The sequence below is a fragment of the Emydura macquarii genome, unplaced genomic scaffold, assembly GCF_026122565.2.
Source record: "Emydura macquarii macquarii isolate MOO-44397 ecotype Brisbane River unplaced genomic scaffold, CSIRO-AGI_Emac_v2 contig_2636, whole genome shotgun sequence".
Taxonomy (NCBI): domain Eukaryota; kingdom Metazoa; phylum Chordata; order Testudines; family Chelidae; genus Emydura; species Emydura macquarii.
Window position 1 is genome coordinate 35,820,319 of NW_027132773.1, and position 23,164 is coordinate 35,843,482.

General features: G+C 42.9%; 1 protein-coding gene across 1 annotated transcript in view; it reads left to right on the forward strand.

Annotated features, from left to right (window-relative positions):
* LAMB4 (laminin subunit beta 4) overlaps positions 1-23,164 on the forward strand; it is a 67,432-nt gene that overhangs the window by 37,689 nt on the left and 6,579 nt on the right. Inside the window, exons 22-28 of the mRNA XM_067563993.1 lie at positions 3,009-3,233; positions 3,648-3,868; positions 5,603-5,699; positions 12,525-12,900; positions 14,722-14,882; positions 19,212-19,417; positions 20,276-20,470. Of these exons, the coding sequence (XP_067420094.1) occupies positions 3,009-3,233; positions 3,648-3,868; positions 5,603-5,699; positions 12,525-12,900; positions 14,722-14,882; positions 19,212-19,417; positions 20,276-20,470 (1,481 nt within the window). The remainder of the gene's footprint in view (positions 1-3,008; positions 3,234-3,647; positions 3,869-5,602; positions 5,700-12,524; positions 12,901-14,721; positions 14,883-19,211; positions 19,418-20,275; positions 20,471-23,164) is intronic.

The window sequence follows — 23,164 nt, forward strand, 5'->3', positions numbered from 1 at the left end:
ATCACAACTTACACCAGCTGAGAATCTACCCCTTCTGACCCCATTTTCAGTGGTGCTGAGCTAAAGTCAATGGGAGTTGCAAGTGCTCATCCTCCCTTTATAAGCTCTTTATACATGGAGGATTTTTGATCTGATATCTCAGTCACAGCAGTTTTTTCTTACTTTGAACTATTGTTTTACAAATGGGTGGTTTCATTCTGGGTTATCTTACATGTTACTGTTTTTTTGAGGCAACCTGACTTTGTATTTATTAGCGTCAAATTAGTCTGAATCTCCAGGGAGGAAAAATGAAAGTGCTTTTCCATTCCTTTGTCCATCAGAATGAAACCAGCTTATTTTTGTGAGATGGAACGTATGACCCATCCATGCCTAGGGTAGCCACCTGAAAATGCCAAGATCAGGGCAGGCTGCAAAAGGAGAGTAGATTCTCCCAGCACTGATGGGTGACACTGAAGTCAGACTTCCCAACCAGCCATAAACAGTGCTTCTGATTCCCCACACTGGATATCAAGAAGCCAAAATAAAAACATACACAGCTCCCTGTACTACATTTCAGTCTCTGGCTCCCAAACAGCCACTAGGTCCACTAAAGAGACCAGTTATTTAAAATTCTATGCTCTTTACCAAAAGGGTTTCTCCTGACCCCAAAGGGTCAGCCACAGTACCAAATCAATATAAGTTTGGATCTTACCCAAAATACCATGCTGCCAGCCAATCCTTTAGTAACTAAAACTAAAGGTTTATTATTATTAAAAGAAAGAAACAAACTATAAGAGAAGTGTTAAATAATTGAAGCAATCACACATGCACAAATGATTGGAAAGTCCATATACATCAGGTTTCAAGTAGAACTGCGGAGTTTGCAGGCTTGCATAGTCCCTCTGGTGTACATCCAGTACCTGGATGGGTCTCAATCCTTTGTTTCACAGCTTAAGTTCAGTTCAGTTGTAGATGAGTTGATTCAGAGGTAGGTGAAGACTGGCTGAAGACTGAAGACAAAAGACAAAATGGATGTGGGGCAGCCGCCTTTTATGTCCTTTGGCCTTTGCCATGCTGCTTGTGGAAATTTACAGGAATAAGATGGAGTCCAGAGTCACATGAGTAAGTCCTGGTGACTCATCAGGTATATCCCTGGCTTCTCCCCCTGGTCCCATTGTACCTGAGAATTTCTTAATGGGCCACTAAGCAGGCTAGTGCTGCAGCCATCCTCTCTGGGATGTCACCCAGACACAGCACAATTTGAAATACAGATATATCAAATATATCCATAACTTGCATTACACATATAACACATGAACATAAACATTATCATTTTACTTAGCACATTATAGCCTTTCTAACAGTACCTGACAAGGCATATCTCATATGAATTATTATGATTTTGACATATTGTTATTAAGCAACATAATAAATGTCCCCCCCAATCCAGCCAGCGTGACACCCCCAACACGAGATTGGTGTAGAAGGGAGTAATCAGAGCTCCTGAATACACCTCAAGGGCCCCCTTAATCCAGCCAGCGTCACAGAAAGATTTACCTTAAATTAATGCTTAATACAGAAAATAAAGTTAGCTGGTGTTCCTATCCAAAGATCCTCAGGAAAAGCAGATTTGATACTTTTTCCTTCACCAGCCACGTAGAAACAGCAGTGCTGGCTTTATTCCCTATTTACAGCATGTATTTAAGACAAAACCTTATGTTCTCAAAATATGCTGCCAACTTCTGATATAGTATCCACCTTTACTTAGTCAAAACCATAGGCGTGCGCATGGGGTGTGCCAGGTGTGCCCAGGCACGCCCTAATGCAGGGGTATCATAGCGACGTTTTGTATCCGTGCCGCGAACTCTTTTTATGTTGTCCGCGGTGACACCTCGGTCTGTTTAATGCTGCCGCCGAAAGCGTGTAGGGCGCCCATTTTCTCGGCGGACAGAGTTGCATGATCTTGCAGCGGACGGGAAGATGCCGCGATCTGCCACCGTAATACCCTATCTCGCGTCATTTCTCAGCAGAGACTAGCACGCTGCGAGAATTCCGCCGGAGGGTAATTCAAATGTTGCCCGCCAGTGGAGATGAGTTTGACACCCCTGATTACCTGGGTGCACACCCTAATGAAAATGTGCACACCCTAATGAAATGTGCTGCGCACGCCTATGGTCAAAACTAAATAGCAACACATCCAAACACTGAGTCAAATTCCGTAATCCTTACTTAGGCCAAATGCCCTTTGCAGTCAGGGGGAGTTCTTTCCTGATTAAATCCTGAAGGATTGTAATTGTCCTGCTGAGTATTTATCCAGGGGACTTCTGCCATGAATAATTACTGCAGATCAGGTCATACCTCCAAGATCTGCACTCATTGGGAGATCTCCACAGTTAGACATTAGCCACCCCTCTGGCAATATCCTCACTTCCTAAGAGCCTGTTGCAGACCAAGACCAGAGGGTGGACAGGCGTTGGGTGGGAGTGAGCCAGGCAGAGGTAAAATGAAGTCACACTGGCCCCCAGTCAACCCATGAAGATTTCTGAGGTAAGGTAATATAGCCCCTGGTGCACCTGCAACCAGGGGAGGCCCTGGTAATGAAACTCCATTTCAGCAGTAATGCCAGGGTGAGGAGGCCCAAAGCCAGTAAATCAACAGAGCCTATCTGAGGATGGCCCTGGCCAAGTCACTCAGGAGCTGTATGGATAATGAGAATCTGCTGGGTTCTGGAGCAGATTTGTGGCTCTTGCCATGAGAGAAGCAAACCCCCAGCTTCCCCTGGGGTTATTTGGGGAAAACTCCACAAGGAGATTCCTGCAAAATTTCCCAACTCCTACAACCTCTCTCACAGTGACTTCCTTGGTAAGAGATGCTGGGTGCGGGTGGATAGGACCACACATTTGCAGCCTCCGGCCAATGTGGTACATGTAATCCTAACCGGCTGTACAATTAAAATGCAGCAACGTCCAAAAATGATTTCACTTGTGTTCCTAGCACTCAGCAATTGAGTTTGTCTTCCTTTCCGGCAGGCAATCGGTGTGATGAGTGCCCCAATGGATTCTATGGGAATCCAGGGAGACCAGGGGCTCAGTGTTTGCCATGTTCCTGCAATAATAATATCGATGCAACAGATCCAGACTCCTGTAACAAGGTCACCGGAGAATGCTTAAAATGTTTAAACCACACACATGGACCAAACTGCCAATTCTGCAAACCAAGTTACTTTGGATCAGCACTTCTTCCAAACTGCAGAAGTAAGTAAACAATTCAATTGCAAGTAGATATTACCACCAGGAACTAAGATCAGCCTTAAAGAAATCATGGTGCACACAGGAGTTTGCTTTTACAGGGCTAATAAGACACATGATGGAAAGTGAGCAATTTATGTAACGCTATCTTCTGAACAAATCTGAACTATCTGAACAAATACTTATTAATTGTGTTAGTACTGTCAGTTAAATTGCCATTCGTAGTCATGCTTCAAGATTTCCTCCCTGTGTATAGGGCTCCTATGAGAGAGTCCACTATGAAATGATATGCAGTACTATGCTCTTAGAAAATAAGCATAAACTTGTTCCCTTCATGGAGGAACAAGAATTAAATTTAATAAATGTATTTTAAACAATCTTTTATTTTATCCAATATAATAATTGGCATTCTCTTTCCAGGGTGTACTTGCAATTTTTCAGGTGTGAACCCAGCAGTATGTCCACCTGGAAATGGAGTTTGCCTGTGCGACCAAGTGACTGGAGCATGCCCTTGCTTACCTAATGTAATAGGTTCTACCTGTGACCAGTGTGCTTCTGGCTCCTGGAACATGTCTAACGGACTAGGTTGTCAGTTCTGTGACTGTAACCCAAGAAACTCTCAAAGTAACCAGTGCAATCAGGCAAGATAACTACTCTGCTAGATGGGAGATGTAATGTCTGAAGTTACAGGGACATTTTGAAAGGACACGGTCAAAGAATCCCTCATAAATTATCAGATATTTTTGTTTTTCTCATTGTTAAAAACAATCTCTTAGAAGTTTGAAGCTGTCATAAATTAAATTAAATGTTTGTTGTTGGGTCCATCATATAATGCATGCTGTTTTGTTATGATGGGTTTACTCCTGAACAATTAGCTCTTTGCATTCATGTATCTTCCTCAAATGGAGCACTGTAGCATTTTGTGTGGAAATGGCACACAGGGATTATATACCTTCAAAAATGTGTGTAAGGGGAAAGAATTAGTCAAATTTTCAACCCAACAGGCAACCTTGACAGTGTCCTTTTAAACATTAATTTACATGCGGTAATAACTGAAGACACGTTGTTGTAGCCAGGTTGGTCCCAGGATATTAGAGAGACAAGGTGGGCGAGTTAATATTTATGAGACCAGACGTGTTAATGGGCCACTTCACTTTGAATGGTCTCTCACAATATGTTAGCTATTTGTGCTAAAAAAATCTATTCCACCTTGCATTTTGCTGTGCCTTTCCCAGACCTGAAGAAGAGCTCTGTGCCAGTGGAAAGCTTGTCTCTTTCACCAATAGAAGTTGGTCCAATAAAAGATATAATCACACACACGTTGTCTCTCTAACTGAAGTCATGTCGTTTGTTTAGGTCTTATCATGGAATTAGTTATGTTTTATCATATTTTATCTATATGCACTTTGTAGGGTTTAGGGGAATCTAGAAAAATCCAAGGTTTTTCCAAGACTGAATCTGTGGTTGAAATTCTGATCCCTTTAAAGCCAATGGGAATCTTCCATAGCAAAGGGATCTTATCCCATAGTTCTAACTAAAAGAATTTCAGATTTTATTTTATGTTTTCTGTTTGTTCTTTAGTTTAATTGTTGGAATTGTAATTTTTCCTCATAAAACTAGATCTTAACTTTTATAACGTTAGTACAGATTTCACCAGGTAATTCCACCAAGTTAATTTTATTGTTTGAATTCCAAAATATGTATTCTAGGACAATTTGCATAATGTGGCCTTGAGATTCTAAGTTACAGTTAATATACCCTGAAATTGGGCTCTAAAGATCAGTAGTTTACCCTGGAAGGAATAAAAATCTGATGAAGCAATTTTGCTACATACAAGAGAAAAACTCTTCCTCAGATGGGCTGAAAATAGCCAGATGATAGCTGAGTTTAAGAGCGTCTACCATTTATCTTCTCAGAAGTTAATAATGAGGTCTGGAACATGTGAAATCCTTCATCTCAGTAAATTAAGGACTTTTCCATGCATCCATTGTGTTTTCATTATTTCCCAGCTTTTAACCATATATGATTAAGCAGCTGGAGCATGACAATATCTTTTGGGAGACTTGGGCCAATACTGTAACTCATTCTGTTAAAAAAAGGCCTGTGAACAATCCCACTACATCCTTTGTGCAGCTGTATGTCATAAATCACAGAGAAAAAAAAATGTTTCAAATTATATGTTTATTCAGTTGGCCCATGCTATTTCTTCCTAATCATATTGCTGAGACAAGGGGGGTGTAATATCTTTTACTGGACTAATTTATGTTTACCTCACCCACCTTGTTTCTCTAATATCCTGGGACCGACCCAGCTACAACAACACTGCATATATAATCATATTGCTGGCAGTTGTTTACCGAAGGCTGTCTTTGCAGTTCACAGGCCAATGTCCATGCAAACTAGGCTACAGTGGAAGGCATTGTGATGAATGTGAGGAAAATTACTTTGGTGATCCACGGATGCATTGTGTTTGTAAGTATTATTAGGTGGAATGTACTGTATCAGAATTTGCAATATTTTCTTTAAATGTTAGACCTTCATATGAATATATTAGACAAGACATACAAATAGAGAATTTGATTTGGGCTTTTTTCCTGGGAGATTGATTAAAAACTATTACATAATATTTACTATGTTTGTCACCTGTTAGGTAACCATAGAATCATAGAAATTAGAGTTGGAAAAGACCTGTTAGGTCACCAAGTCCATATTTATTCAGGATTGTTCTCTACAGTACATTTTATAGCATTTTGACCCGTCTTGTTTAAATGATCCCTGAGATGTGGTATTTAGCCCTTCTCTAAGGAGACTATTACCCAGCCTGATAGATCTCACTGTCAGATAGTGATAATATATAATGGTGCATAAAAGAAACCTGTAATACAGTGGTTCCTAAACGTTTTGCCATTACAAACCCATTTTAGTGAATTATTTCCTTCCAAGACCCTAGAAGAGCAAAATGGTGTTCTCCAGGCATTGTGACCTCACACACACAGTATATGTGAGGTCACACTGTAAGGAGCAAAATAGTGTCCTCCGCACAATAGGGATTGCCACAACCCCATCCGCTGATGGCGCAACCCCATTTGGAGTCACGACCCATAGTTTGTGAACCGCTGCTGTAGTAGTTGTTTGTATCGTGGTCAACATGGCAATAGTGTTTAGGACTAATTCCCTTGGGCGCCTTTGAAAATCTCAGTCCGAATGGTCCAATAATAATATGTCAATAAAGGGGAAAAAAATGTTTATTTGTATTGACTTGCAATATGCTGTTGTGTATCTTTCATGATCTTCTTCCAGTGCTTGCTCATGTCAATTCCATTCTAGGTGTGTGTGTGCCAACGTGCATGGTTACCGGAATTTTTTCCTTTTAGCAGTACCTGTAGGGCTGGCTCTAGCACCCTCTGGCATCACACGCTTCTGCCATGGTATAAGATGGGTAGCTGGCCCTGTGCCCTCTCTGTTCCTTCTTTCCACCAGTGACGGTTGCTGGAACTCCCTTCTCGCTTGTGACTGCAAGGCATTCTGTTGGAGATAAGCTTTTTCCTTTGTTCTGTTGATAGGTTTAGATTAGTTAGTCTTAGGTGATTAGTGTAAATAATTGAGGTGTAAATAGTTAGTTAGGGCTCTGGCCTGCGGGTAGGGCATGACCCAATCCCCGGGGTTTAAACCTTGCGTGGCCTGTAACAAGCCATTCCCGCTGAGTGACCCCCACAACAGCCACCTTAAGTGTCTGGGGGAGGCGCACAGAAAAGACAAGTGTGCTATTTGTAAAGGGTTCAAGCCCAGAACAAGAAAGGAGATATTCGCCTGAAGGCTTTACTCATGGAGGCCGCGTTGAGACCTGCCTTGGAACCCCCTTGAACTGCCTCGGTGTCGAGTATGTCAACTTCGGTGCAGAGTGTTCTGCCGGCATTGAGCACCTCCCGGCACCACTTGGAATCACCAGAGTCGGGGACAAAAAGAAGCACCATGCTGAGAGGGGCCGCTCACCAGCACCCAAGAGGACCAAGAAGAAGGTTCAGGGTAGAGAACCTGTGTCAGGCCAGTTACCCTCGCCCAGACCCCAAGTGACCACCCCACCAAGGGAACCACCTCAGACGCTGGCCAGTGTGAGAAGCACCGTCCACCTGGCCATTCTGTTGACACCCAAGGCGTTTCAGGCAGTGAGGGATCCGATGACCTTGCCTGTGCCTCCGACACCAGGGTCCTCGGTACCAGACAAGGACAAGGTACCAGCCTCCAGGGGAAAGCAGGCAATGGGGCTGCCCCAGCATCCGCGCTGCTCACCGGTCCCACTTAGCTCACCAAGGTCTTCGGTACCGCAGTCACCAACACGAGGGAGATCATCACGTTCTCAGCACCACTGTTCAAGATCCTGCTCCAGATCTCCCTTGTTAGCGCAAAGATCAGACAAGTACCGGTCACACTCCCAGTGCCACCTTTCCTCTACCCCCCAGTATCAGTCATCAGCATCTCGGCACGGTTCAGGGGATTTCTGGCATTGATCCCAATCTCCTCACTGGTCTCCGGAAGGGCACTCATCGGAGCAGCACTGACTGGCCAATTCCATACACTGGTCCCCTTCCCTGCACAATTGCTCCCTGGCACCATGGAGGGGTCAGATGGAGGAGTCAGCAGCCCTACCCTGGTCATTAGGAATGGACTCCCATTCCTCCACCTCGGAGAGGGAATGCAGCCCTGATCTGAGCCAGCATCGACACTGTCATAAGTAGCACAGGGGAGGAGCGGTGTCATCAACATCTGTCTGGCCCCAGAGGCAATGGCTGATTCACTGGCCTTATTGGAACCCATGGGCCATATTGCGTTGGGGCCCTGCTCATTCCGGACTCGGATTCGGAGGGTGATTTAGAGCCTCAGGCATCCACCTCAGCCCAGAACCAGGAGAAGGGACCACTCCCTTCACCACAGGTATTGCCTTCATCCTCCTCATCTCCAGATGAGGCGGTGGTGGTGGAACCCTCGGTGCCCCTGGATGATTACAGGAAGCACCAGGACCTCCTGAAAAGGATGGCCTCCAACCTGGGCAAGGAGGTTGAGGAACTCCAAGATACCTTGGACACCCAGTTCAACGTACACATACACGACAGGGTATTAAAGGTGGTTAAGGCCCTGTGGCAAACTCCATCGTCATTGCCTCCAATCGTGAAAAGGGCTGAGAAAAAGTATTACATACCCGCTAAAGGATTCAAATACCTTTTCATTCACCCCCCTCCAGGATCCCTCATAGTGGCTGCAGCCAATGAGAGGGACAGACAAGGACAGCTGAGTTCCACCACAAAAAATAAGGAGGCAAAGCACTTATATTTATTCAGCCATAAGGTTTTTTCTACGGCAAGCCTGCATTTCCAAATAGTCAACCAGCAGGCCCTCTTGGGGAGATACAACTTTAATATTTGGAACTCTTTGACTAAGTTCACTGAACTCCTCCCTTGGGAACATTCCCAGGATTTCACCACCATCCTGGATGTGAGTTAGGCAGTAGCAAGGGCGGCCCTTCAGACATTCCTGGATGCGGCAGATTTGGCGGCATGATTAATGACCTCTATCATATCTCTGCACAGGTCATCAGGGCAGCAATCCTCTGGGTTATCACAAGAGGTGCAGAATTCCATCCAGGACCTTCCATTTGATGGCACTTGCCTCTTCTTTGACCCAACAGATGTGAGGCTGCATAGCTTGAAAGACTCAAGGGTCACCTTGTGATCCTTAGGACTGTACACCCCTCAGTCATCAAGAAGGCAGTTTCGACCTCCTCTGCAGCTTCGGTTTCAAGGACCTGCACAATCCTCCTTCTATCGAAGGAGAGAGCGGGACAGAGGGTTTCATCGCCACCATCAGGCATCAACCCCCTCAACCTTGCAACAAGGGTCATCGTGCCACGCCAGTGGCTGAAGATATCAGATTTGATGCTGTGCCTGAGGGCAGCATAGCAGTCTCATTCCAGGATCCAAACCCCAGACCTTTCCTAAACTGCCTTTTCCCTTTTTCCCAGGCATGGCGCTGTATAACATCGGACTGTTGGGTCCTCAGTGTATTTGCAGAAGGATATACACTACTGTTTTCCTCAACTCCACCCAACCACCCCTCTTCCCCGTCACTCTTCAGGGACCCCTATCATGAACATCTCCTTTTCCAGGAGGTGCAGAACTTGTTAGCTTTAGGGGCGGTGGAGGAAGTCCCTGCAGACTTTCGGGGAAAAGGCTTCTATTCCTGCTATTTTCTCATCCCCAAGGCAAAGGGCAGGCTCATGCCCATCCTCAACCTTCGTCAAATCTCAACAAATATATCAAGAGACTAAAGTTTCACATGGTCTCCTTAGCCTCCATCATCCCTTCCGTGGATCCAGGAGACTGGCATGCTGCCCTCGACCTGAGGGACACCTATTTCCATATCTCAATCTTCCCAGGGTACAGAAGGTCCCTCAGGTTCGAGGTGGGTCAGGACCACTACCAATTCATTACCAATTCCCCTTTGACCTCTTGTCGGCCCCGAGGGTGTTCACAAAATGCATGGCTGTCATGGCCGCATATTTGAGATATCAAGGGGTTCAGATTTTCCCTTACCTGGATGATTGGCTAGTCGGAGGCAGAGCCCATTCCCAGGTGCAGCAAAGTCTGCTGCTGGTCGTCAGCACATGCCGCCAGTTAGGCCTCTTGATAAATGAACAAAAATCAACATTGTCACTGGTACAACGTATAAAATTCATAGGGGCAGAACTAGATTCCATACAGGCCAAGGCATTCCTACCAGAGTCTCGGTTCCACTCTATGGTGACCCAAATCAGGGACATCCAAGCATCACCTTTTACTACAGCTCAGGTGTGCCTCCAATTGCTAGGACACATGGGCGGCCTGCACCTACATGGTGCAGCATGCCCATCTGCAGCTCAGACTGCTACAGTCATGGCTGATGTCTGTTTACTCCCCGAGCAGGCACAGCCTACACAGGGTAGTGAACGTCCCCTCCAGGGTGTTGGTTTCCCTGAACTGGTGGTCCAACCCTCACTCTGTGATGCAGGGAATACCGTTTGGGGGCCTGTGTCCTTCGCTAACCCTTGTGTCCAATGCCTCGGACCGAGGGTGGGGAGCATATATCAGGAAAGGGCTCAAGAGGGTTGAGAGCTCCACATGAATGTCAAAGAGCTCACAGTGATAAGGTTAGCATGCCAGGCATTTCTTCCATATAGAAAGGGTGAGGTGGTTCAGGTAATGTATTCTATCAACAGGCAAGGCGGAACCTGCTCCTCAAAGCTGTGTCAGGAAGCAACTCACCTGTGGGACCTGGCCATTCTCAACAATTTCCACTTCATGGCTTCTCACCTGCCAGGGGTCAGGAACACAGTGGTGGAAAGACTCAGCAGATACTTCTTACCTCGTCACCAATGGTCGCTTCACCCTCAGATGGTACGTTCTCTCTTCTGGAGGTGGGGAACTCCCCAAGTGGACCTCTTCACGCCCAGCCTCAACAGGAAATGCGACCAGTTTTGCTCCATATGAGGTCTCGACTGAGGATCTTTGTCCGATGCCTTTCTCCTAATCTCATGTACGTGTTCCCACCGACCCTGCTAATCCACAGAGTCCTGTTGAAAATCAAAAAGAACAAAGCAAACGTTTTACTAATAGCACCTGCGTGGCCGAGACAGCACTGATTCTCAACCCTGCTGGAGCTCTCAATTGACCCCTGCTGCAGCTCCCACATCAACCAGACTTATTATCACAGGACAAGGGCAGGTTGCTGCACCCAGACCTGACCTTGCTACACTTGATGGCATGGAGGTTGGCTGGCTGAACGAGTACAAGCAGGAATGTTCCTCACAGGTCTGAGAGATTTTAAAAAGTAGCAGAAAACCCTTGACTAGAGCGTCATATTTGGCGAAATGGTGGAGATTCTCTTTCTGGGCTTGTGAGCATGGACTGCAACCTATGCAAACCTCGATACAGACAGTTCTGGATTATCTGCTGTCTCTAAAACATCAAGGTCTAGCAGTTTCTTCAATAAGAGTCTATCTTGTGGCTACCTCACATTTCACCCTCCAATACAAGGGAGCTCGATCTTCCCTCACTATATGTCAGGCAGATTTCTTAACGGCTTAGAGAGGCTCTTTCCTCAAGTACGAGACCCTCTCCCCCCTTGGGACCTAAATCTAATGTTGGCACAACTGACGGGCCCCCCTGCTTTGAGCCTTTAGCGACTTGCTTCTTGATGCTCCTGTCATGGAAGGTGGCTTTCCTAGTAACTATCACCTCAGCATGCAGAGTCTCTGAGTTGCAGGCCTTGACCTCAGAACCGCCATACACCATCTTCTACAAGACAAAGTCCAACTGCAGTTGCACCCAGCATTCCTGCCTAAAGTCATGTCCCAATTCCATGTTAACCAGGATATTTTCCTGTCAGTGTTTTATCCTAAGCCGCACAATTCAGCCGAGACACATAGATGGCACACCTTTGATGTTAGGCGGGCTCTGGACTTCTATATTGAAAGGACTAGGCCCTTTCGTAAGACTTCTCAGCTCTTTGTCGCCCTAGCAGACAGAATGAAGGGTTCTCCTGTTTTGTCCCAGAGGATCTCCACATGGATATCCTCCTGTATCAGACTCTGCTATGAGCAGGCAAGAGTGTCGCCTCCGCAGTCTATCACAGCTCATTCCACCAGAGCACAAGCCTCATCAGTGGCTTTTTTGGTGCAGGTTCCAGTGCAGGATATTTGTAAAGCTACTACCTGGTCCTCAACACACACCTTTACGTCCCATTATGCAATAGTGCAGCAGGCTGGAGGCGACGCCCGCTTCAGAAGAGTGGTACTGCAGACAGTGCATCCATGAACTCCAAGCCCGCCTCCATTGGCACTGCTCGTGAATCACCTAGAATGGAATCGACATGAGCAAGCACTCGAAGAAGAAAAAACGGTTGCTTATCTGTAATAACTGTTGTTCTTCAAGATGTGTTGCTCATGTCCATTCCATGACCTGCCCTCTGTCCCCACCATCGGAGTTTACGGCAAGAAAGAACTGAGAGGATGCAGGGCTGGCTACCCCTCTGATACCGGGTCATAAGCGCGTGACACCAGAGAGTGCCGGAGCTGGCCCTATGGGTACTGCTAAAGGAAAAAAGTTCTGGTAACCGTGCACGTCGGTGCACGCACACCTAGAATGGAATGGACATGAGCAACACATCTCGAAGAACAACAGTTGCTACATGTAAGCAACTGTTTTTTTCACCCTTATAACTTAACATCTAAAAGCAGCAATGTCATGTTCCTGTCTCTCCCCGCAGCGTGTAAGTGTAATGAGGAAGGAACTCACAAACCCAAGTGTGACAAAGACACTGGAACTTGCAACTGCCGTATTGGTGTCACTGGAAAGTTCTGTGATCAGTGCGGTCGAGGCTTCAAACGAGAATTTCCCACATGCTCTCGGTGTCACCTTTGCTTTGATCAGTGGGATAATGAAATTACTACCCTATCTCAAACTGTTCAGGGGTTAATGAGATTTGCTGCAAATCTAGATGATAAAACAGACACAATACCCAGCTGTGATATGCACTTCAAAGGCTTAGAAGACAAGATTTCTGAAATAGAAGGAATTTTAAAAACTCCTGCTCTTTCATTGGAGACATTCTCAACCATCAAGGATTTTCATGACGACATTCGGTAATATTTTCTCTTGTAAATAGAAGTGTACTATAAATGTTACTGCATTGGAAAAACAACCTTCCATTGTACTTTAATAGTTGTGCATTGTATTTATCGTTCTGTTTCTGATCACCATACAGATGCTGGATTGTCAATTAATGATCCTAAATCATCAAGAGATTTTTTTTAAAAACAGTAAATTATTGTGTATCCCATGAACAACCCAAATCCTCAGCTGCCTCACAGCCCTGTCAGATGCAGCTGAGAAGAGAGAGAGGCCAAGGTTGCTTTAAAACACTTTTTCACTCTCCTAAACCCAAGGTCAGCTGCAGACTGGTCCATCATCCCAGCATAATTTAAAGCAACCTCAGGTCTGCTCTGAATTGTGCCAAGATACAGATTCAAAAAGCTCCAAACTTTTGCTCATACAAACTGAATTTCCAACTGATCAAAATCCTTGAAGATGCCCACAAAGACTGCACTAGCCTTACGATCCTCTCAGTAGGCAAATACAAGCACCCCAGAGATTGCTTGTGCCTGAGACACAGGGCTTGTCTACACTTACAGCGCTGCTGCAGAAAAGCTGCACCGGTGCAGCTGTGCCACTGTAGCGCTTAGTGAAGATTCTACCTTCAGTGAGCTTCTCCCATCAATGTAGGTACTGCAGCTCCCTCAGAGGCAGTAGCTATGTCGACAAGAGAAGCCCTCCCATCATTATAGTGCTGTCTACACCAGGAATTAGGCTGGTATAACTATGTCGCTCAGGGGTGTGGATTTTCCACACCCCTGGGCAATGTAGTTGTACCAGCGTATGTTTGTAGTGTAGACAAGGGCATACACTTGCACATAATTCCAGTGAATGTATAAATAATCTCTTTGCCTTACATTTTCCCTGAAAAGCAGGGAGGTTTCTATATTCACAAGCAAGTCAGTATCAGAAGCTACCTGTAATAGCATTGTAGTATCAGGACATTAAGCTAATAATATAGGAGTGAAACTAATGGAGTATTGGTATCCCATCAGAATAATGGGAGAGGGGAAGTTATCATTTTACATGTTGACAATCTAGTCAGAGCAAGGTGATCACAAAGGGAGGAAAAGTTACAATGCAGCACCTCCTAAATCTTACAATTAAAATCACTTCAGAACAAGTTTAAAGAAGCTCAAGGCTGGGAGGAAGCATTGGAAGAAGGAAGGAGTGGGGTAGTGACTATGTCCCCATATCATAACAGTCAGAAGATGCACTTTAAAAGACTTCAAGTTTAAGAGGCCTGGTTTTAACACCTAGACTCTCAAAGCCAAGATCATGATATGTATGTGATTGCAAAACTACAATGGCATGCTGCAAACAGGTATTTGCATGCACACACAAAGCAGTTAAATGCCTAATTAGCAAATCACATATGCATTTACCCACTCTGCACATGCAAAAACATATTTGAACATGTGAATTTGGGGCTATCCAGATGTTTGGTGTTCAGACTTTTTTGCGGGAGCATTGTCTGCATCCTTCACTGGTAATTTTTAACAAAATTCCATTACTTCAAGCATTTGAGGAATGGAAGATTGATAAATCTCCACAACAGGTTTTATCATGACCAGTCTGAGCTTGAGGCACACAGAATGACATCCTTACAGAAAATGTCAATAAAATGGAGAATGTAAATGCTGGCCTTTTTTCACCTGGTCCTTTGACCTTCCAAAAGATGATGATGCCACAAGTGAATGTTTCCTTCGGGTCTAGGATAAACTGATGTCATCTAAAATAATGTGTATCTGTCTCCTAAATTGATAATAAATCTAGCATGACTACTGTACAACTTCACTTTGCTTCTGTAGACAAAAAGTTGCACAAATGGACCTACATTGCAATATAATGGATGAATATCTCAACCTGAATGGGATCATAGAAGACATTAGGAAAGAAGCTGACCAGCTGTATGAAAACCTGCAACAGAAAACACATCTACATCACAGTTTGAATCACTTGAGCCACAAAGGTAAGAATTCCAACAACTAATTGAAATTAGGGAACATTTTTCATGAAATTTCCCACACAATTTTTTGCCAATTCATTTTGCATGGTTTTTAAACCCTCAGATTTTAACTTTCCATAACATCTCAAAAGTTTAAAACCGCCAATATTTTTTTCCCATATTAACCTGCAAATCCACTTCTAGCTCAAAATTCCATGAATTCCAAAATTCAAGCTTTCAGAATTTCATACAGAAGTACCAGAGCAGTCATGTAAACCATAAACCTGGTAAAGGCAGAGGTAGACCTCAAAAGCCCCTTGGTTTATAACGGCTTGCGAACCTGGGTTCTGTTCCCTCCTTTAACATTGACTGGCCTTAGTAATATTTTGTAAAGAGCTCTATAAATGCAAACATTATTTAAGTAAGAAACAGGTCAATATCAATAGCAAACACTGTGGCCAAAGGGGCTAATGTGATCATTGTATGCAAAAAGAGGGAATCATGAATAGGAGTAGAAAGGTTATATTACCTTTATATTTGGCAATGGCGTGACCACTACTGGAATACCATATTCAGTTCTGGTATGAACAACTCAAGAAGAATGTTGTTAAATTGGAGAGGGATTCACAGAAGAGTCAGAAGAATGATTAAAGAATTTGAAAAACATGTTGCATAATGATAGACTCAAGGAGTTCCATCTATATAGCTTAGCAAAGAGAAGGTTAAGGGGTAACTTGATCACAGTCTATAAGTACCTACCTGGAGTACAAAAATGTAATTGTGGGTTCTTCAGTCTAGCAGACAACAATAAAACAAAATCCAATGGCTGGAAGCTGAATCTACACAAATTCAGATTGGAAATAAGGTGTACCTTTTTAACAGTGAAGTTAATTAACCATTGGAACAACTTACCAAGGGTTGTGGTGGATCCTGTAACCAAGGCAATTTTTAAGTCAAGATAGGATTTGTTTTTCTAAAATATATGCTCTAGGGATTACTTCGGGAAAGTTCTGTGGCCTGACCTCCTGTATAACATAGACTAGATGATCACAGTGATCCCTTTTGGCCCTTGGAATCTATGAATATGAATATTCTCACAATATATACCTGGGAAAAACAGAGCTCAGAGTGGTGGAGTGACTTGCTCAACATCACAGAGAACTGCAGTGTTAGAATGAGGTTCCTGTTCAGACTGCATTCTTGAGTGAATTATGCTTAATATTAACTTGTGCTAAGTAGAATCTCCAGCAGCTGCTAGTAGTAGTAGGGCTGACATCCTCTTCATAGGCCAGCCGCTAGAGAATGAGACAGAAACACTGAGCAGATATTAGTCCATCCAGTAAGGACAGTGGAGCACATACAGTTCAAACCCACTAATTGACCAAAGTAAATAGTATCCAAGACAAGAAGACCTTGGATTCTGGAAGACTATGGCTGGTATTTCAAACCCCGTATAATGCACCTAACTCTTGTTTCTGTAATACTGTTGGAAAGCTGTAAACTAAGTTCCAGTTTACAGAATAGGTGTACTTTCAAACAGGGTTTGTTATTGTTATTTTATTAGTTAATGGGCTCAAATATCAAGCAAAATATCAGCACTTCTCTACATTCAAAGTTTCTTGTTTTATTTCAATAAGAATAAAATGCAGCTAAATAAGATTAAATGAATGAAACAGCAGATAAAAGATAATAAAACTGAAGGAGAGAAAACAACGAATTGAGATTCAGAGCTTCTCTGCACTGATTTACTCTGCCACATCCCTTTGTGCCCCACTCGGCCATTCAGGCTGGTGCACTAGTATTTCAGCACAGTATAATGCTAGTCCCACACTGAGCACTTCTTGCACAGATTGTCTTACAACAATCAATGAAACTGGAGAAACTTATTCAAAGCGGGGCTAAGAAAGAATAACTTATCCAAAGTGATAAGCAAGTCACCGATTTATGTCCTTTTGGAGCTTAACTCCTTGATGCCGTTTGGTCAGATTTCAAGTCCTTTTCACTCGTTCAACGTTTTGGAGACCAGACGTCAGACATTCATATAAAACACCCATAATTGAGGTCTCCAGCTTATACTACTGAGGTAGTCATGACCCCATGCATCCATTGGCCCTGCCACCAAGTATCTGACAGCTCCAATAATAAGCACTGCCACCAGACTGCCAACTCTCTCGTGAGCCTTCCTCTCTGTTCAGTCTGTTTTTTCTTTTTCCCCATCTATCCTCAGTTTGGTGCCTGCACCACATCAGAGTTATTTCCCCTTCTGTGTGATGTGGGTATGGTGAGGTTAGAAAGCCGAGCTATGGGTAGGGAATGGGACCCCATGTGTCTGTCTTTGCACAAGACCCTGTAAAAGAGAGGATCAGTAGTGTATATATCTCCTCCTAAGCATTCGTTTGGCTAGCAGTCTGGAGAATGTTCATATTCTAGTGGTTAATTAGAGTTGCTGGAAAGACAAAAACGTCAATGTCCTTAAATGAATATTCACAATTTATTTATACTCATTAAATTAACTTTTCAGCTTTGGCTTTGCAGCAGTTGTGACATTGTCCCACTGTCAATAAGGTTTCCTAGAATGTAAATCAAGCCTGTGCTAAGATGCTGCTTCTGAAATAAAAGAACCTGGAGAGTTTACCATCACCGGCTCCTTCTACTTCACAAATGCATCGAGGCCAGTTAAGGAAGAGCTGAACTACTGTAAATCGTTCCTGTAATGAAAATCTTTTTTATAATGTATTTCCCTCAGTCATGGAGAGACAGATGAGAGATTGCCAAATATTTTGCATTATGATCAACTTAAAACTATTGCATTGTTTCAAAGAATGTTAAAAAATAAATTTCTTGGGCCTGATCCTGCAACTTTTGAAATAAAGTCTAAGACCTCAAAGACTTAGTGGAAGCGGGGTCAAAGCTCCAAGGGCTTGATTCAAACCCATTGAAGTCAAAAGTTTTCATTAACTTTGATGAGCTTTGGATCAGGCCTCTAATATCCAGCTGGGGCCTGATCTACACTAGAAAATTAGGTCAGCATAAGTACCTTCTCAGAAGTGTAAAAAATCCACCCCCCTGAGCGGGAGTAGTTAAGCCAACCAAACTCCCTGTGTAAACAGCACTAGGTCAGTGGAAGAATTCTTCTGTTGACCTAGCTACCACCTTAAGGGGAGGTAGATTATTTACATGCAAGGGAAAATCCCTCCCGTCCGCATAAGTAGTATCTAAACTAAAGCGCTACAAAGATGCAGCTGCAACAGCACAGCTGTAGTTTTTTAAGTGTATACAAGCCCGGAGTTGGTTACTAAAATAGAGACAGATGCTATGCAATGACCTATAAATAATACTTTTTCATTGCAATGAAGTCTCTTCAGTCTCTACTCACTGCACCCACTAACACAATAGGAGAACGCAGAGCACTCTGTAGTTTTATGAAACCTTTACAACTTTTTCTTAAAATTTTGAGTTTTGCAAAATGTTTGAGTTTCAGAAAAATTTTCCTTTAAACTATTGTGTTTCAATACAAATTTGAAAGCTTGAGCTAAGGAAACAAGAAAGGTTCTTGCTTAAAGGCATTTATTTTCTAGTTTATGGGCTTAACAGGGGAATAACATTTTAAGAATGCATCAAACCTGAAATTGCATTTTTCCAGAGCCAAATGAAACCTCAAAAATTTCCATCTCTGTTTTACATTTATGTCCCAATTCAGTAAAGCACCTCTTTAACTTTTAAGTGCTATGATGAACAGGGATGGGTTTAAGTGCTTTGCTGAATCGTGATAATAGAACTGACAAATTTTAGGGGTTTTTCAATTGACAAAATTAATTCTCCCATCCCAACCTCAAAATAGCAGAACATAAGAACAGCCATACTGGGTCAGACCAGTGGTCCATCTAGCCCAGTATCCTGTCTTCTGACAGTGGCCAGTACTAGAAGTGACTGGACGCTCCATCTAGTCAATAATTCCATCATCTGATGAGCCCTTTGGTACAAATAAATAGCTGTCTGGTCTGAGTCATTTATCAGAGGCCATTCATACACTGGAATCTTTATTTGGCTGCCCCATATCTTGAATGTCCAAAAACGACGTAGGAACCACCCTGTTGTATCTATTTTTAGGCTTTCAATAGCTAGAGCTCTAAAATAAAAACTCCATAGCTGGATAAAGGATTCACAAACCTGATTTAGAAAATCACAATCCCTGTCTTCCCCATCTTAATTTCCCCTGTCATCCAGAGTCAAGGACCATCTGATAATCTAGAGAAGCTACTGCCCCTCATCATGTATCAAAAATGTATTTGTTAGTTACAATAAAAATATGGTCTGCCTCTCCTATGTTAAATGCTATTTCTCTTCATGTAGATTCCTTCAGCAGCATCAGGAAGTATTACCAAACGTCATCATTTGCTGAAGAGAAAATCAGTGGAGCAATCCACATCATCAGATACTCAGAAAACACCAGGGATGGCCTACTTGCCATGTTGTACAATCTAACCTCAAAAGAAAACTATACATTGGAACAGCTCAGGATGATCAAGACTCCAGATATCCAAAAACTGAATGAAAAGGTACAGTGTTATGGGTTTTGTTTTTAAACGGGCGATAAATAAAATACTTGCCTTTGCTATTGCCAATCAGTAGTGCCGATATAAATTCTTTTTTTGAAAAGAATGTTTACAATTATTTTAAATCTGGAAAAGGAGCTCTCAGGGTACGTCTACACTGCAGTTAGGCCCCCCCATGGGACTCAAGCTGCAGGGCAGTTTAATTACAGTGAAGCCCAGGCTCTGGGACCTTGCGAGGTGGAGGGATCTTGGGGACTTTGAGGATGAGGTCTTAAAAACAGAGGTCCTGTCTGCTTTGCATGGACACAAAGCCATGTCAGAGAACCTGGTTACAGTTCTGTTGTCTAGCCTGGTTACAAGCATGGTTCAGTCGGTAACATTGATTGGACCTTAACCATGTTTTATAACCAAGCTAACCTTCAGTTAGACCAATGCTTTCTTGGTTAGACCATGGCTTTACTCACATCATTAAGGTTCAGCCTATACTTCAGATGTGAACCACAGCTGTAACTGGGCTAGACAACCCTGATATGGTTGTATCTGGACTGGAGACAGGGCCTCAGAGTCCCATAGCACTTTTGTAAGAGCAGCAGTTTTCACTGTCCAAAATGTTCCCCACTGCATTGACCATTATATAGTGTGTCGTGGGCTATTTGTCAGCTGACTTGTTGCCCACTATCCTCCTAGCAGTGGCTGCATCTCAGTGCTGTTGTATAGATATCATTTGTGAAGTATTTTGGATCCTTTAGGAGAAAAGTGCCGTTATATATGTCAAATATTGTGCCTTGCTCTAGTATTACATTTCTGAATCATGAAATCTCATCACGTGTTGCTTCTTGCCAATAATACGTTTTATTGCAGACTTGTGGGCTACCAGGAAACCTGTCATGTGCTTGTGGTGGAGCTTTATGTCGAGATGGTTATGGAAACAAACAATGTGGCAGCCCAAACTGTAATGGAACTCTTCCTTTTTCCACAAACACAGTCAAGAAAGCTGAAGAGACAGACATGTTGTTAAATAATTTGACTAGACAACTACAAGAGTCTGAACATCAGGTACTGTATAACCTAATCTAGTGTATCAGGTACTGTATAACCTAATCTAGTGTATTTTGTGAAATAAATTTGGCAGCTATATATGGTCTAGCAATTAAGACAAAGGATATGACTAATCAAAACTGTCATGTGCAGAAGGTAATTGCACAATTATAATAAAAGGGAGATCATCAAAATTAGAGAAACAAGGTGGGGTGAAGTAATATTTTTGTTGGACCAACTTCTATATAATCTTTCGAGCTACACAGAACTCTTCTTCAGATGTAGGAAAAGTACTCAGAGCTAAATATTAGGATAAAAGATAAAAACACCGCATCTTCTGTGAGTGAACACTTTTCACAAAATGATCACTCCATATCTGACCTCTCATTCCTTGTCCTCAAAGGAAACCTGTCCAACACCTTCAAAAGATAAGCCTGCAATCTTAGATTCATAACTTTGCTAGACACTAAAAATCATGCTCTTAATAAAGACACGGAATTTATGGTTTATTACAATAATCTGTAACCCACTAACCCCCCGTCTTGTCCTAAGACTGCAGAATTGTTAATGGGCCTCTTCACTTTGAATCGTCTCTCACAATATGTGGGGTTAACCACTTATGCTAAACAATCTGTTTCACTTTGTATTTAGCTGGGATGCTCTGAGTACCTTTCCCAGCCCTGAAGAAGAGCTCTGTGTAGCTTGTAAGCTTGTCTCTCTGACCAACAGAAGTTGGTCCAATAAAAGATATTATCTCACCCTTCTTGTCTCTCTAAGGGACCTGCACACAGCTACAACACTACAAACAGTGTCAAAATTAGTAAGCCAAACATCTGATGTGCGGTCGTTGTCTTTTACAGTGAACCTCTACCTCTTTTGTCCCCATGTGCCTTTTTACATCAGGGAGGAAATGTCATCTAGTGGCTAAAGCACAGGACTGGGAAACAGGAAAGCTAAATTCTGTTCCTGACTGTGTCACAGACTTGACAGGTGACCTTGCAAGACATTGGCCCTGATCCTGCCAAGACTTATCCCCACTTCCTTAGCATTATGCACCTGAATAAGTCCCACAAATGCTTATTGATGTGAATGGGATTATTTATGTGACTAAAGTTAATTTAAGATCACATGAATAATTTTTTTTTAAAAATCCACTCTCTGAGAGCACACTCTTTAAATGGCTCATCTTTAACTTTTAAAAATGTCTTTTAAAATATGAGATTTCCTACTCCTTTGACATTTTATAAGGATCTCTTCAGTGGCCAGTTCTCTCTTGCTAACTATGTAGCAAAACAGTGAAACTGACTATACATAAAGGGCTGTCAAATGCATAGTAAACAAACTGGAAAAAATGTTTTAAATAATTTGTTCTCATTCACTAGCTTCTTTCTGTCCTGGTAATCATAGATGATACTTGTAATAATATTAGGTCCAACATTTTCAGACAGAAATGTGATTTTTCAAGTTGACAATGTCCATTGAACACAGGGGTTTTCAAACTGTTTTTTGCAGGGACCTCCTTTGAAAATATTTCAGGCTGTGATGACCTCCTCCCCCAAAAAAGTGATGACTCCCCCATTCCATTCCACCCCCCAATGCCATACCAACCTTACTTCTGTGCTGCTGCTGGGAGCAGCGCTGCCTTCAAAGCACCCAGTCAGCAGCCGCTGCTCTCCGGCTACCCAGCTCTGAAGGGCTCTGGCTCTCAGCCATGCACAAGGCTGACAGCCACAGCCACAGCATGTGTGGGGGCAGACAGCTCGCAACCCCCCCCCATAATAACCTTGTGACCCCTTGAGGTGTCCCGATCCCCAGTTTGAGAACCCCTGTAACCTCTCTGGGCCTCAGTGTCCTCCTTTAAAAAATACAGTTGATACTTACAGTACTTTACAGGGAAGTTATGAGGATTAATTACTCTGTTGAAGCACGTGTGAAGCAGTCTCTCCAGGGATTGCAGAGAACCAGTGCACAGAAGTTTTACTTAAAGCACAATATGGCTTCCAGCAAAGCAAACATTTGTTTTGTTGTTTAAACTGTTGAAACATTACTAATGAAAGTAAAACTATCAACTGCAGACTTGTCTACATTAGGAAATTACGTGGGTATAATTACGTTGCTCAGGGGTGTGAAAAATCTACCCCCAAGTGACGCAGTTAAATCAACCTTACCCCCAGTGTAGACAGCGCTAGGTTGTTGGGAAAATTCTCCCGTTGACATAGATACTGCCTTTTGTGGAGGTGAAGAAGAACCTCTTCCGTCAGCAAGGTAGCATCTTTACTGAAGCTGCAACATTTAAGTGTAGACAAGCCTTAAATGATTATGAATATAGTATTAATGAAAATATGCAACTTTTAAAGGTGTATTTTAAACCTACTGGTCTTGGCACTGTCCTTTGTAATAATTTAAATAATAAATGTAATAATTTTAACACTAATTCCAAGCAGAAAGGGGGAAGTAGATGTAATTATAACCTTCTTTAACCTGAATGTCCATATCATTTTAAGAGTGAGTGTTATGCGACATCTTGTTTTTTAACTGTAGATATTTTTTGCCTTCAAAACAATAATTGTTTAACCGTATTTGAAAATGGGAGGAACATGTTATGTAATCTTTGGTGTAGGTTCAAATGAAGTTAATGCTATAATGCCCATTCAGTAATGAGACAAGAACCTGGCTTGGAGTCTTTTATAAGGATTGTTTTAATATGTTCGG